The 13,462-nt window shown below is 37.5% G+C and overlaps 1 protein-coding gene across 1 annotated transcript in view; it reads right to left on the bottom strand.

The window, feature by feature from the left end:
- The window catches only part of LOC139747140 (uncharacterized), a 353,413-nt gene that overhangs the window by 204,926 nt on the left and 135,025 nt on the right, over positions 1–13,462 (bottom strand). Inside the window, exon 4 of the mRNA XM_071659064.1 lies at positions 11,481–11,607. Coding sequence (XP_071515165.1) covers positions 11,481–11,607 — 127 coding nt within the window. The remainder of the gene's footprint in view (positions 1–11,480; positions 11,608–13,462) is intronic.

The raw sequence follows: 13,462 nt of genomic DNA, 5'->3' as shown, positions 1-13,462 counted from the left end.
CATATACACCAATTATTCCCTGAACTGCCACATTACTCACCTTTGCATTCAAATCACCCATCACTATAACCCGATCTCATGCATCAAAACTGCGAACACACTCACTCAGCTGCTCCCAAAACACTTGCATCTCATGATCTTTCTTCTCATGCCCAGGTGCATAGGCACCAATAATCACCCATCTCTCTCCATCCAATTTCAGTTTTACCCATATCAATCTAGAGTTTACTTTCTTACACTCTATCACATACTCCCACAACTCCTGTTCCCTGTTTAGATAAACATTATTATTATTATATTATTATTTTGCTTTGTCGCTGCCTCCCACGTTAGCGAGGTAGCACATGGAAACAGACGAAAGATTGGCCCAACCCACCCACATACACATGTATATACATACACGTCTATTCACGCAAATATACATACCTATACATCTCAACATATACATATATATACACACACAGACATATACATAAATACTCATGTACATAATTCATACTGTCTGCCTTTATTCATTCCCATCGCCACCTCGCCACACATGTAATAAGAACCCCATTCCCCCTCATGTGTGCGAGGTAGCACTAGGAAAAGACAACAAAGGCCACATTCGTTCACACTCAGTCTCCAGCTGTCATGTAATAATGCACCGAAACTACAACTCCCTTTCCACATCTGGGCCCCACAGAACTTTCCATGGTTTACCCCAGACGCTTCACATGCCCTGGTTCAACCCATTGACAGCATGTCGACCCCGGTATACCACATCGTTCCAATTCACTCTATTCCTTGTACGCCTTTCACCCTCCTGCATGTTCAGGCCCCGATCACTCAAAATCTTTTTCACTCCATCTTTCCACCTCCAATTTGGTCTCCCACTTCTCCTCGTTCCCTCCACCTCTGACACATATATCCTCTTTGTCAATCTTTCCTCACTCATTCTCTCCATGTGACCAAACCATTTCAAAACACCCTCTTCTGCTTTCTCAACCACACTCTTTTTATTACCACACATCTCTCTTACTCTATTATTACTTACTAGATCAAACCACCTCACACCATGATAAACATACAAGTACATAATCAAACACAGCAACAACAGACACCAAAAATGGTTTCTCTCCACCACATTTATCATAAAAATATGAAAAAAAGACAAACATACTAGGCAATAAAGTCAAACAAAAGGTACTTACTGAAGTAGGAGAGGAGTATTGCCATTGTGAGGGGGACAGGTACTTGACTGCTTAGTACAAGACTGATTTGGTCATTTTTGAGTAAAAATCATGCATACAAAGAGAGCCATCAACAGCATAGTCATGCATTCTGCTCCATTAACAGACTATTGTATTTAAAACATTTCAAACAAAATGCAAAATACCATTAAGGTAAGCTCTAAGGTCCCTCAGGAAACAGATCCTGGACTCAGGTGAGATCTCATAGAGCTAAAAAAAAAAAAAAATAAAAAAAAAAAGGAAATACCTTACACAAGCTTCCCTATGAAGGAAGATGTGCAGGTCCAAGAAGCTACCAACCAAAAACACTAAAATCTTAAAATTTTTGGGGTGTTCTAAAATGGTATCTAACTAAATCAATATATAAAACATTGAACATGACCTTAGAAAACAAGGCTTTGGTACAAGAAGATCTTATGCTTCTTAACAACGAAGCCACTTGTGACATAAGAATACAAACATATTGGTCATATGATATACATAATGAGTTTGTGTACAGTTTTGACAAATGTGACCATTTTTTATATTTTTGTGATACACAAAAACATAAAATGGGAATACCTGATAAAGTGGAAAAAATAATCTAACTTCCCAAAATTTTACATGTAAATTGGGAAATTTCAAATGATTTCATAGAACAAAGCTTCATTCTCAAACACTGTATTTGCACATCCTCTTACTGTCACTCTTAAGTCTGACACATACCAACACGAAACACAACTCCATATCCTTTATAATGGTAAAGTAAATAGGAAAGCATAACCTAGAGAAGACACAGAAACTACAAACATATCAAATCTCCAATCTGAAAATGACATACTTTTTATTAAAGTTTAAAGCTTTCCATTCTGAGGGAAGTGAAGAGTTAAAAACTAATACAGGATACTTTAAACAAACAAAACACTATCTTATCTGAGATAAAGTGAGTGCAGACCTCAATACCTAATATCTGATTGCCTTACCTTCAGTAACTCAACAGCACAACTGTTGCCTCTGCAAAATATATGGCAAGCTGGATTTTATGCACCCTCAAGACAAGTGAAGCACAGCCAATGACACTACTCTTCAAGAAACTCCTATTTACCTTAACAGGATACTGTTGTGGTAATATCACCCTTCAAGATGGTAGAAATTGCTGACTTAGAGAATCTGCAGTGGTTTTTACAACAAGCAATGACAGATAAGCCTAAACTATTAGGAAGAACTGAAAGAACCAAGGCTGTATTGTATAAGCACAGATGGGAAAGGTATATCAAAATTAACACTGAAACTCCTGAAAGGCATGATTCCCAGTCGGCACTTAAAAATAGTTCCTATGGTATGGGTAGGCATTAAACAACATAATATTACAACGAAGTCAAGTACTAAAACATTTCTCGGTGGAGGAATTCATACAGAGGTTGGACTAGTGCCTACATGGTGTGTCTGGCCAACCAGTTTTGTAGGATACAAAGGCCTATAGGGTACACCCTGGAGCAGCATCACTGTATCCTTAAGATTTCTTAAGGAGAAGAGCCTCTGAAACATCAGTAAGATAAGACTACATCTAATGTAAAGCATTCTCTCCCCTGAGGAAGTTTTGTACCAGTGCTCATTCTTTTCTACATTCTTTCAAAAGGACAAGAATTCCTGGGCCCTAGCCCTGGGACAGAATGCATAAACCTATTACTATTGGCCATTCTGAAAGTCTATGGTGTGGTGACAAAGAGATATGTACAAGAAGTGGTCCTCATTTAAGTTTGATTCTTTATCTCTGGGATGAAGTTTAGCTCATCTCCCATCCTTTGCTCTTAGTGGGTTTTTACTTTTATTTCAATTCTGTATTTTTCCTAAAGTTAGCCTTCTGCACATCTCAATACCTAATACCATCATCTGAGATGTAATGGTAAGCTTAACAGCGATGCTCATGTTTGCCATAAGATGGAGCTTGATGCAGTAATCTAAAAGTCCCTTACCTTACATATTCCTTACAAGGGTTCTGGAGGTCTTCATAGCTAAGCCTGGTCTGAGACCAACCTGTCCTTTTGCTCTCCCGTTCAGTCATGCTACTGGAAGCCATGGACTGTAAGCCTCTGTACCCAAGACAACCTGGCTGGCCTGGTTTACATTTTAGATACTTATCTAAGACCATTTTCAAATTTCTCCTCTGAAAAGTCCACAATGTTTGTAATGGCCAGGGATGCTATGTTTGATAATTTTGGGCCCTGAATATTTGCAGTTTTATTTAATTACTGCACTGTTCAATATCCATGGTATTTTTTGGCATACATGCTCATCATTTCCCTAGTGAATGAGGTAGCGTAAGAGCCTGAGGAAAAAAATCTTCTGTTTTGCTCCTCGTTCTATTCCTTCTTTTGAAAAGTAACACAGGAGAGGAGGATTTCCAGCTCCCCACTCCCACTCCTCTTAGTTGCCTTCTACAACATAAATGGGCAATATTCTTTTTCTCTATCCCCATGTATAATATTAAAAAAATCTTATGGCTGTTATACAAACACGGAATACTGGCAAGTTCAAGTTGGGACCATACCTTCCAGAACTTTCTACAAAAATATATCAAGATGCATCTTTTCTGTGTGTGCTTTGAAGTACAGATGCAGGGTTTTTACTTTGTCATTCCTACCAGTTCCAATTTCTAAGTGTCAGTGCAAGCTGTGAAAGATCTCTGCTCAATTTCTAACTTAAATTTCACTCATCCTGCAAGGCAATGTTTGCACAAAAGAAGTATTAGAATATTGAATAAATTATTACCAATTCTAACTCTCTTATCTTGAAGATCAGTAAAATCCTGCCAGTTATCATTTTGAAGAAGGAATCTCTTGCTTTGTTATGCTTTCTGAAGAAGAAATACTTGAACTTTATTACTTTGAGGTCTCACTTGTTTTCCCAAGATATGATGGTGTCTATTTTTGTCTGATATAGTGTACTATTTTTCGAGTATTCATATACCCTATAAGAGAAAATATTGCAACTTTTCCAAATCAAAATTCATACATCAGTAGTTTTTCTGCATCTTTTGCTGATGAGATCTCTGTACTCATTCTAGTATCATTTGCAATGAATAATATACCCTTTTGTGAAAGCACCTATCAAAAACATGAATGAGTGCAAGTATGGGCTCAAGTACAGTTTCTTGGAGAGTAGAGCTTTTAACTCTGGAAGCATTGGAAATGGCATGATTTGTGAGCTGTGCACTCTTATCTAATAAGTTGTACATGCATCATCTCACTTTTCCATTTCATGAATTCTCTACTACAAGATACCATGGTCACATATGTTACTAGCATTTGCAAAGTCTATGCATACCAAATCAGCATTCTGATTATTTTCCATTACTTCTACAATTTTATCACAATGACCAAGCAACTGATAAGGGAAGGTATGATTCCCACCCAGACACCATAATACCCAAGGTGGAGTAAACCGATGATTCCACTTAGTTAGTCAAATCATATCCAATGAAGCCTCTTAAATATGCTATTGGTTAACCTCTTGAGGCTGCAAACAGAGTGCTGCATCAGCTACACGTGTAAAAAGGCAGGATTCTAGTGCAAAAGTCTCTTCTTGTACAAGAGCAATGACCTCTAGCATACTTCAGTCAGCAAAAATAAGTTTAATATCCCTTTAAACATAAAAGTCACCAAATTCAAGGTTCTCACATGCTTGGATCCAAAGATTTTGTAGTAATCGACTTTAAAGGCAGCCATTTTGAAATTTAATATTGTTGCATTTGTATCATCTCCAAAATGGCACCATTCAATTCATTACCTTCAAAATATAACTCTATCTACCAAAATCAAATATCTAGCATGCCTGGCTCCAGAAATTAAAAAAAAAAGGAAAAATCCATATGTTAGCTATTTTCAGTTCTAATATGGCAGCCATACAGGTATAATGTAAAGTGCCTCTCCATCTCAATAAATGTTCATGGCACAACTGTCTAAGTCCAGGCTCTCTTTCCTGAGGATACATAATGTGCATGCTCATGGGCTATGCATTCTTTTACTTCGGAGAGAACTCAGAGACTGGTTCTGGAGCTGAATGCTTGGGCAAGGAGTCAATGGCCCTCAATAAGGTCACCTGGCATAGTAATGATTTTTGGCTTAATGAACATTTATTCACACAGCTTCTTTACCATCTCATCTATTTCTTTGATTTCTTGTTTGAGCACCCTCTTCTCTTCTTAGTGGATCAATGTACTTATGGTCTTTGCTTTGCATTTAGTTGGAAATATCTAAGGCCTTTATATATCTTACTGATGGCTCTATCTTCTTTTCAAGTCTCATATGATATTTTTCATGCAAATGGTAAATTCTCCATTTTCCCCAAGACCAAACTAAGCAAAAGCTTCAGTCTCAAAACTTAACTGTTAAGGCCATACAGGTCTTTTGGGTATGAACTTTTAAACTCAAACATTTCAAGACAGGCTCTGCCAATCATTCATGGGCAAAATGTAAAGTCTGTCAATCTGAGTGCTACAGCTGTAGCATTTAGTCTCTAAGGTATGAGCTGTTAAACTCAGGACATTTAAATGCAAACTTTCAATTCCTAAACTGCTATATTCATCAACTGATGATGCATGGTCCACTGCTATAACAGTCATTAAGAGACAGTTAATTGCCAGCTCAAGTTTGATTCTTCCAAAAAACTATCCATATATGTCACCAGCATTCTTCCATCAGGAATGAGAAAAATATTAAATTTCTAAGTCATCTACATATCTCATCATACCTGGTGTATCTTAATCAAGCTCCCACTCTCTTTCCCCATGTAAAACACCTACAAGTGAAAATCTAATTGTTCTAGAATACTGAATAACTGCCGTAATCTTCCTGAGTATAATTTTGAGATAAAATTATCATTAGTGTGTGTGTGTGTGTGTGTGTGTGTGTGTGTGTGTGTGTGTGTGTGTGTGTGTGCATGTGTGTGTGTGTGTGTGCATGTGTGTGTGTGTGTGTTAGTGTGAGTTAGCGTGTGTGTACTGAGTTACCAAGACTAAGCTTAGCAGGGGCTTTCGTCTATGACAGCCCATTCTCAGGAATGCCACAAGTGACATACATCAGATGGGTGTTCTCAGGGTGCCATTACAGGTACAGGTTAGCCTGTGGTCTCTATTTGTGTTACAGGCAACAGAATTTTGCACATGTTGCTCCATCTATTAACCTTGAATACATGTGTCGTGCCTTTACTCCTATGAATGTATGAACACACACACACACACACACACACACATACCCTGGCCTATGCCAGGTTTGACTGTAGTGTAGTGGCTTTATTAGGTGGATGAGTTGGTTTGGCCCTCCTGGCCCTCATCTGCTAGCTTCTGTGTTGAGTTACCACACCCTCCCTTACCAACACCATGTGCTCCCATCCTAGCCACCACATCCTCTCTCTCCATCATCAGCACTCCTCCCTCCTAATCTACCACACCCCTCCTTACCACCGTCATGTCCATGATGGTGGTAAGGAAGAGAGAGAGAGAGAGAGAGAGAGAGAGAGAGAGAGAGAGAGAGAGAGAGAGAGAGAGAGAGAGAGAGAGAGAGAGAGAGAGGGAGGGAGGGAGGGAGGGAGAGAGAGAGGGAGGGAGGGAGGGATAGAGAGAGGGAGAGAGAAAGGGAGAGAGAGAGGGAGAGAGAGAGAGGGAGAGAGAGAGGGAGAGAATGGGGGGGGGGGGTCTGTTGTGTGTCTGGCAACTTCCTTGTGTCTATAACAGTGCATGGGTGTTAGCTGTCGTGTGCTTGGCAACCTGTTCAATATGTCTAAAGAGGATAGATTGACAGATAAAGTAGAGTGCCTTTTTACTGTATATATGTGTATATTGTGTAAGATGTAATATAATCATTAATATTACAATGATTTGATTATCATTTCTTCAATTTTTTAATGAAAATAAAGCTTTGCATAAGAAAGCAAGTAAAATTATGTTGCTTCCCTCAACTTCATTTATTCTTGCATCTTAATAACCTTAGGCTCATAAAATATTATGAAGTTAATACTGTTACTGATGATTTCATTTATTGTATATCCCAACTGATATGAAACTTCTGTTGAAAGAATATAAGCTCTGGTAACTGCTCTCCATTCATAAATTATCTGCCTTGTTTAACAATTCATACTGTACCCTGAAGCTCTCCTTACAATAACAGTTTTATTTCAGTATGTCTTAAATATATAAACTTCTACACTAATCAACAGGAAGCAATCATTCAATCTATGAAGTTACTTTAGTGTGATAAAACTTGGTATTCTAACCAGCAAAACTCTAATTTTTGGAAAGTCACTAAAGTTTCTCTTTATCATAAAAGAATAACATACTTTACTTTTCTCTTTCCATGAAAAAGAAATTACATGAGATATCATGACAAGCCTGAATATGCATAACACAGTATACCAAAGAAAGGCTTCAGTGATGGAGATGGACTGATACCCATGATGCACATAAGTACATATAAGAGGGAGTCAGAAGTGGTCATATTTCCTTTAATATATGAAGGGTAAATTCATTTGTACAACATGGGAGAATGAGCATAAATACAGGGAAGGTTCACCACAGACAGACATTTAGTATTTCCTGAAGTCATGCTTCCCTCTGTGCATACTTAGCTCTAACTTTCTCAGAATGGAATATGATCATACTGGGAAAGCATCTTAATCACACAGCAAAGGTTTTTACATGTTCACTTGAAGATGAAAGCAATGTCAACCTTTTGGTCTGCCAAGTAAGGGATGTGACATCAACCTAACTGAAAATATATAGAGCAATATTGTCAAAGTCTTGGGAAAAGCTGTGGAGTATTCATGGCAAACAGCTAAATAATGAGAAGTATTCTGAGGGAAGCCACACTTAGTGTATGACTATGCAGTATCAGTTTCAGAATGACCGAGTGTGTTACAGATGGTGACAGTAGCTAAACAAGTGGGTATACTTACCCATGTGGCATATCAGTGTCCTTTCCATAGCTCTAATTATCAAAATTTGTCTTCCTTTTGTAATAGTGGTTCTCTCCTTATATTTCTAATTATCAAAATTTGTCTTCCTTTTGTAATAGTGGTTCTCTCCTTATATTTCTTTTAGTCTCTATAGTCAGATCTCTTCAATGTGAGTAAACAATTTTTGACAGGTAAATCTGTCTTAAATATTCAAATCTTAAAATTCTGTATCCATTTATCTGTGATTTCTTAACCTCACCTTCCCTACACTTGAATGAACAGTGTTCACTCAACTGTTGCTGTTAGTTATGCAACCCCAGGACCCCTTTTATAAGCTCTTGAAGCTCTAAGGTTATACTCCACACCAAAACAGGTTATGGACAGCTCCTCTGGGGTAGTAAGATCCTTGATGACACTGTATACTATTTCATTCCATCTGCAAAAAAATATATAATGATACAAAGGCAACTTCTCAAGTGCAATGTTACAACCAGCATGTGGAACCAAGAAGAGTATTCAGTCATAGATTCAAATGGCTGTTTAACCAAGAGGTTTTTAATCTGAGATTCATACACATGGCAAGACTATGCCACAGGTTTTCAAGATAAAATGCAATGAACCATTTGGTAGCCAATGTACACAAATTGAAAACACTCATGTAAAACCCCAGGAACCTTTCAAAGTCTTTGATGGGATGAACTGCTATTGTTCTTAATTCTCCTGTCATTTAAACAACACTAGTGGTGAAGCTGGGGCTGTGGGAAGCAAAAGCAGGATAATGGAAGTCTGATGTCTGAAACACTTGTTGAATGGATGGCTCCTGATAATATTCAAAGGGTTGGCTGCTCTGACATAGGGACAACTTTACTTCGAGCATATTGCGTTGCAAACCCATTTTTCATTTACCAGAGCTTGATCTTAAAATACTCAAACTTGCTTAACAGAATTCAAATAGAATTTGAGTTTGTCAACAACTCAAGTACCACGATTAATTTGAATGTGTATCACTTTTATCCCTGGGGATAGGGGATAAAGAATACTTCCCACGTATTCCCTGCGTGTCGTAGAAGGCGACTAAAAGGGGAGGGAGCGGGTGGCTGGAAATCCTCCCCTCATTATTCTTTTTTAATTTTCCAAAAGAAGGAACAGAGAAGGGGGCCAGGTGAGGATATTCCCTCAAAGGCCCAGTTCTCTGTTCTTAACGCTACCTTGCTAACGCAGGAAATGGCGAATAGTTTGAAAGAAAAAGAAAAGATCACTTTTGAAGCTCTGCTTGGAGTAGAATATAGGTTATGGAGGTTGCTCTTCACTATATGGCACTCTTTCCTTCAACCTTTTTATGTGAGGCTGGATATTATAGCCTGTTCGTCATCAAATTGAAGATTTAGTATTAGTTGGCCATGAAGGTTGAGCTTTGGTGTACTCTAACACAGACAGCACCAAGGTTGTCAAGGCTTGTCGAAGTAAAACAGCTTCATGAGGCTATGTGACATCCATGAAAAGTTTGGTGCAAAATGTTAAAACTGCTGCTAACTTAAGAGGAAATCAATAAAGATTAATACACCTCTTGGGTAATCAAAAAACAGCCTCATGGCCCTCAAGGAATACTTTGCAATGAAAAGCTTGAAAACCACAAAGTTGAATCAATGTAAAATTTCCTATGGTACAGTATCTTAACTTATCAAAAATAGTACATTCACGCTACACTGTTGGCAATGCTTGGTGACTACTTTTACTTTTGATTTTATCGTTATGTATCTATCACTCTAATAGTAAAAAGTGGTTTAATAAGGCAATTGGGCAACTGTTATTCATATGTTTATGTATCAGCTAAAATATATCAACAGTAACTTTATGTGCATATTTCTTCTTCAGTACATATCTTGTGTTCAATTCATTTACAAATCATGTACAATAACTAAATGAAGCTCAAAGAATATGTTCTGTCTAGCAACCTATTATCCCATTACAAAATCATCCATTCACAAATTTTGACTGTACTTAACACAAAAGTTTCTCATCTATAACAAGGTTGTGTTCTTTGAAAATGCTGGTATAAGTGTCAATAATGTAAATGAAGACAGGTTTCCATACTAAAAGGGGAATACCACTTTCAGTAAACACTAAAACATTCATTCAGAGGACGACCCTGTATTGTATCAAGTTTTTATGCATACATTAATAACATAACAAAATACTGAAGATGACAATGAAACATCATTACACATGAGCACAGTGTACACTATAATCACAATTGCACAGCTTTTTTCTGCAAGGAAAGAGGTTAACATCTGGCGAGTGTTGAGAACTATGGGTTGTGCAAGGAAAGCATGGTGTAGGATCACAAAGATCAAGATCACAAGGCATCAGGATCACTGAGTGGGGATAGCTACTGACATGGACTAACTGAGGTGCTACAGCAAAAAGACAGTCAGAGAGTGAGTATGTGTGCTTATTAAGGGTATTGGAGTGCTAGCACCACTGGTGGTGACAGAAGAGACCTTGATAAACCATGTTAAAATCAAAACATTTGTCGTGCAATGTTTTCCTCTATCAAGTATCCTGCAGGCAGAAGCTGAATGTTATCATCTTTCCCATCTGTAAACTGAACTCCTGGTTATGCTGAACCTGATGCTGAGCATCTAGTCACTACATTAAAGATTCACTATGGTCTTGTTTTGGATGATTGTACAGTTTAAGTAGGTCAAAAAGATATATACCACAAACAACCAAAAAGAGGTTCCTGTAGGGAACTCATAGTATTGGCTAGTCTTGTTTTTATCATGAAAAAGGCCAGATAATAACTCTAAACAATGCTTCTCAAACCTCTGATGAACCTTTATCTTCAAGTAGAGATTGCAAGAATTTCTGGACTGACTGCTATTGTCTTTGATAGAAAGAAAAATATTAGTGTTAATTCTTACATTTCTAGCATTGTAAGTCAATAGAAAGTTTACTCTATATTCACTGGTGATAATCAGTACTAAGAACTGATTATTACTAGTGATAATTAGTAATATGAACTTTAAATCAGGTGCTTTCCACTGCATATCCATACAAAATGTTTGCACAAAAGGCAAAACTTTTCACTCCCAGAAAGAGAGACTGCACCAAAAATTAGCATCTACAGTAATGCCTTACTGGACACAAAAACATAAGATAACAGAGCATACTGACAAATAATTAACCTTCCCTCTCTGAAAAGTAAGAAGCTGAATACAGAGCAAAATAAAAAAAAATACAAAAAGATGATAAATGAAGAAACATAGTACCTACAAGATATATTCCCAAGAAAGATTATAACACTCTTCAACATACCTCTGTCTTGAAAGAAGTCCTATAAGCAATCTTGTACTTGGAGCACTTGGGCGGAATACTGAGACAGAAGGTGTATGTTCGTACTCTATAAGCATGAGTATAAGACACATTCACTAAATTTGTGTACCTGAGGAAATGGAAATCTATATTAGGAGTTTTTCCTTACTGATACATCTTTCTTTTTTCTTTCATACTATTCGCCATTTCCCGCGCTAGCGAGGTAGCGTTAAGAACAGAGGGCTGGGCCTTTGAGGGAATATCCTCATCTGGCCCCCTTCTCTGTTCCTTCTTTGGGGGAAAAAAAAAAAAAAAAAAAAGAGGGGAGGATTTCCAGCCCCCCGGTCCCTCCCCTTTTAGTCGCCTTCTACGACACGCAGGGAATACGTGGGAATATACAATATCTGCTATACTCACATTCATAACTATGTATCCTAGCCTGTGCATCACAAAAGGTAATCACAACTTTCAAGGAACACAAATGATACAAACAAGACAAACTAAATACAAGCTCCAATTACCAAGACATGATGGAATATGGATTAGTTTTACAATGTCTTATTTACTCAATGCATAAGACTTCTAGCTTAGAAATGAACTTATGTAAGTAATGATAAAGACGATTAGCAAACCTTTTGCTGGTCTGGAACAGGGTAGGTTAAGGTAAGGAGGAGGGTGCGTAGAACACATTTTTCTACTAAAAGGGTGTGTAGATCAGATTTTTCTACTATGACATTTAGTAGCAAAGAGTTTTTGAGAAAAAGGAGTACACAGCACTTACTGATTTAGGAATGGCATATGATATTCTGAACAGGAAATAACTTTTAGAAAATTCTGACCATATATGGTTTGCATGGAGGACTTTTGAGTACTAAAGACTTTTACAATGGAAGTAGTGGATTTGTAAAAGTAAGTGATGTTATAAGCATGTGGTTTGAAATAAATGTGTGTGTGTGGGGGGGGGGGGGTGCGGGGGTGATGTCATGATGATCATTCAATGATTTCATAGATAGGGCACTGCAGAAGATGAGCGAAAGGTGGGAGGACTGTGGCGCAATACTTTACAAAGATGAAATTGAGCTAAAGCTGCTGCAGTTGTTGAATGCAGATGAGGATGTGCTCTTAGCTAATTCAAAAGAAGAGCTGAACAGAATAGATGGTGTACTATGTAGGAGAGTGATTTTGAAAATGACTGTGATAAAAGGATATAAATTTATGACAGGAAAGGGAAATCAGACTAAGATTATTTACCTTGAATGCCAAGCTGTTTATGTGTTTAAATACAGCATTTAGTTTATTAAGGATGACAGTGGGAAAGCTGAAGATGAATGCAGGTCAAGCAAAGGAAAGAATTTTAGAGCGCACTGAAAGTTCTGGTAAACGTGAAAAATTTAAGTGCAAAGTGTGCAAGAAGTTCGCTTGAAAGTCATTGTTTCATTGCTGATGGGAACCAAAATGCGTTTAAGATAGGACACATCAAAATTGTGAGCAGAAAGAGATGTATAATTTTCACAGAATAGTTGAAATTAGGGGACTGAGAAAATGAAGAATTCTTTTAAGAAGAGTGCATGGCAGATGATAAGCTGGTCAAAAATATATTAAACTGTACAGTAAGGTACAAAGGGGAGCAGTAGGCCAAGGAGGAGTTCGATAGATGTAATGAAAGAAGTGATTAGAGCAAGGGATATTTCACATTATATCAAAAGAATGAATAGGGGTTGGATGCAGGGTAAGCATTTTGTATATACAGAGTTGGTGTGATTGGAGACAAATTAACTTGGTGTGTAATGTATAGTGAAAAAATGAAAAGCAATTTCATGAAAACAGAAGTCCTTTTCACTTTTACACCTTAGGAATGGATTAATGATATGCATGAGAAGTGTTGCAAAGGATGAATGTACCTGACAGAATATACTCAATTGGGAATGAAGTAAATGTAATGATGTTACAGCAACTTATACTATGAAACAGCACAATGATGATAT

This window comes from Panulirus ornatus, chromosome 67, assembly GCF_036320965.1.
Source record: "Panulirus ornatus isolate Po-2019 chromosome 67, ASM3632096v1, whole genome shotgun sequence".
NCBI classification, from domain to species: domain Eukaryota; kingdom Metazoa; phylum Arthropoda; class Malacostraca; order Decapoda; family Palinuridae; genus Panulirus; species Panulirus ornatus.
Note: the sequence above shows the minus strand (reverse complement) of the source record. Positions and strands in the feature narration are given on the sequence as shown.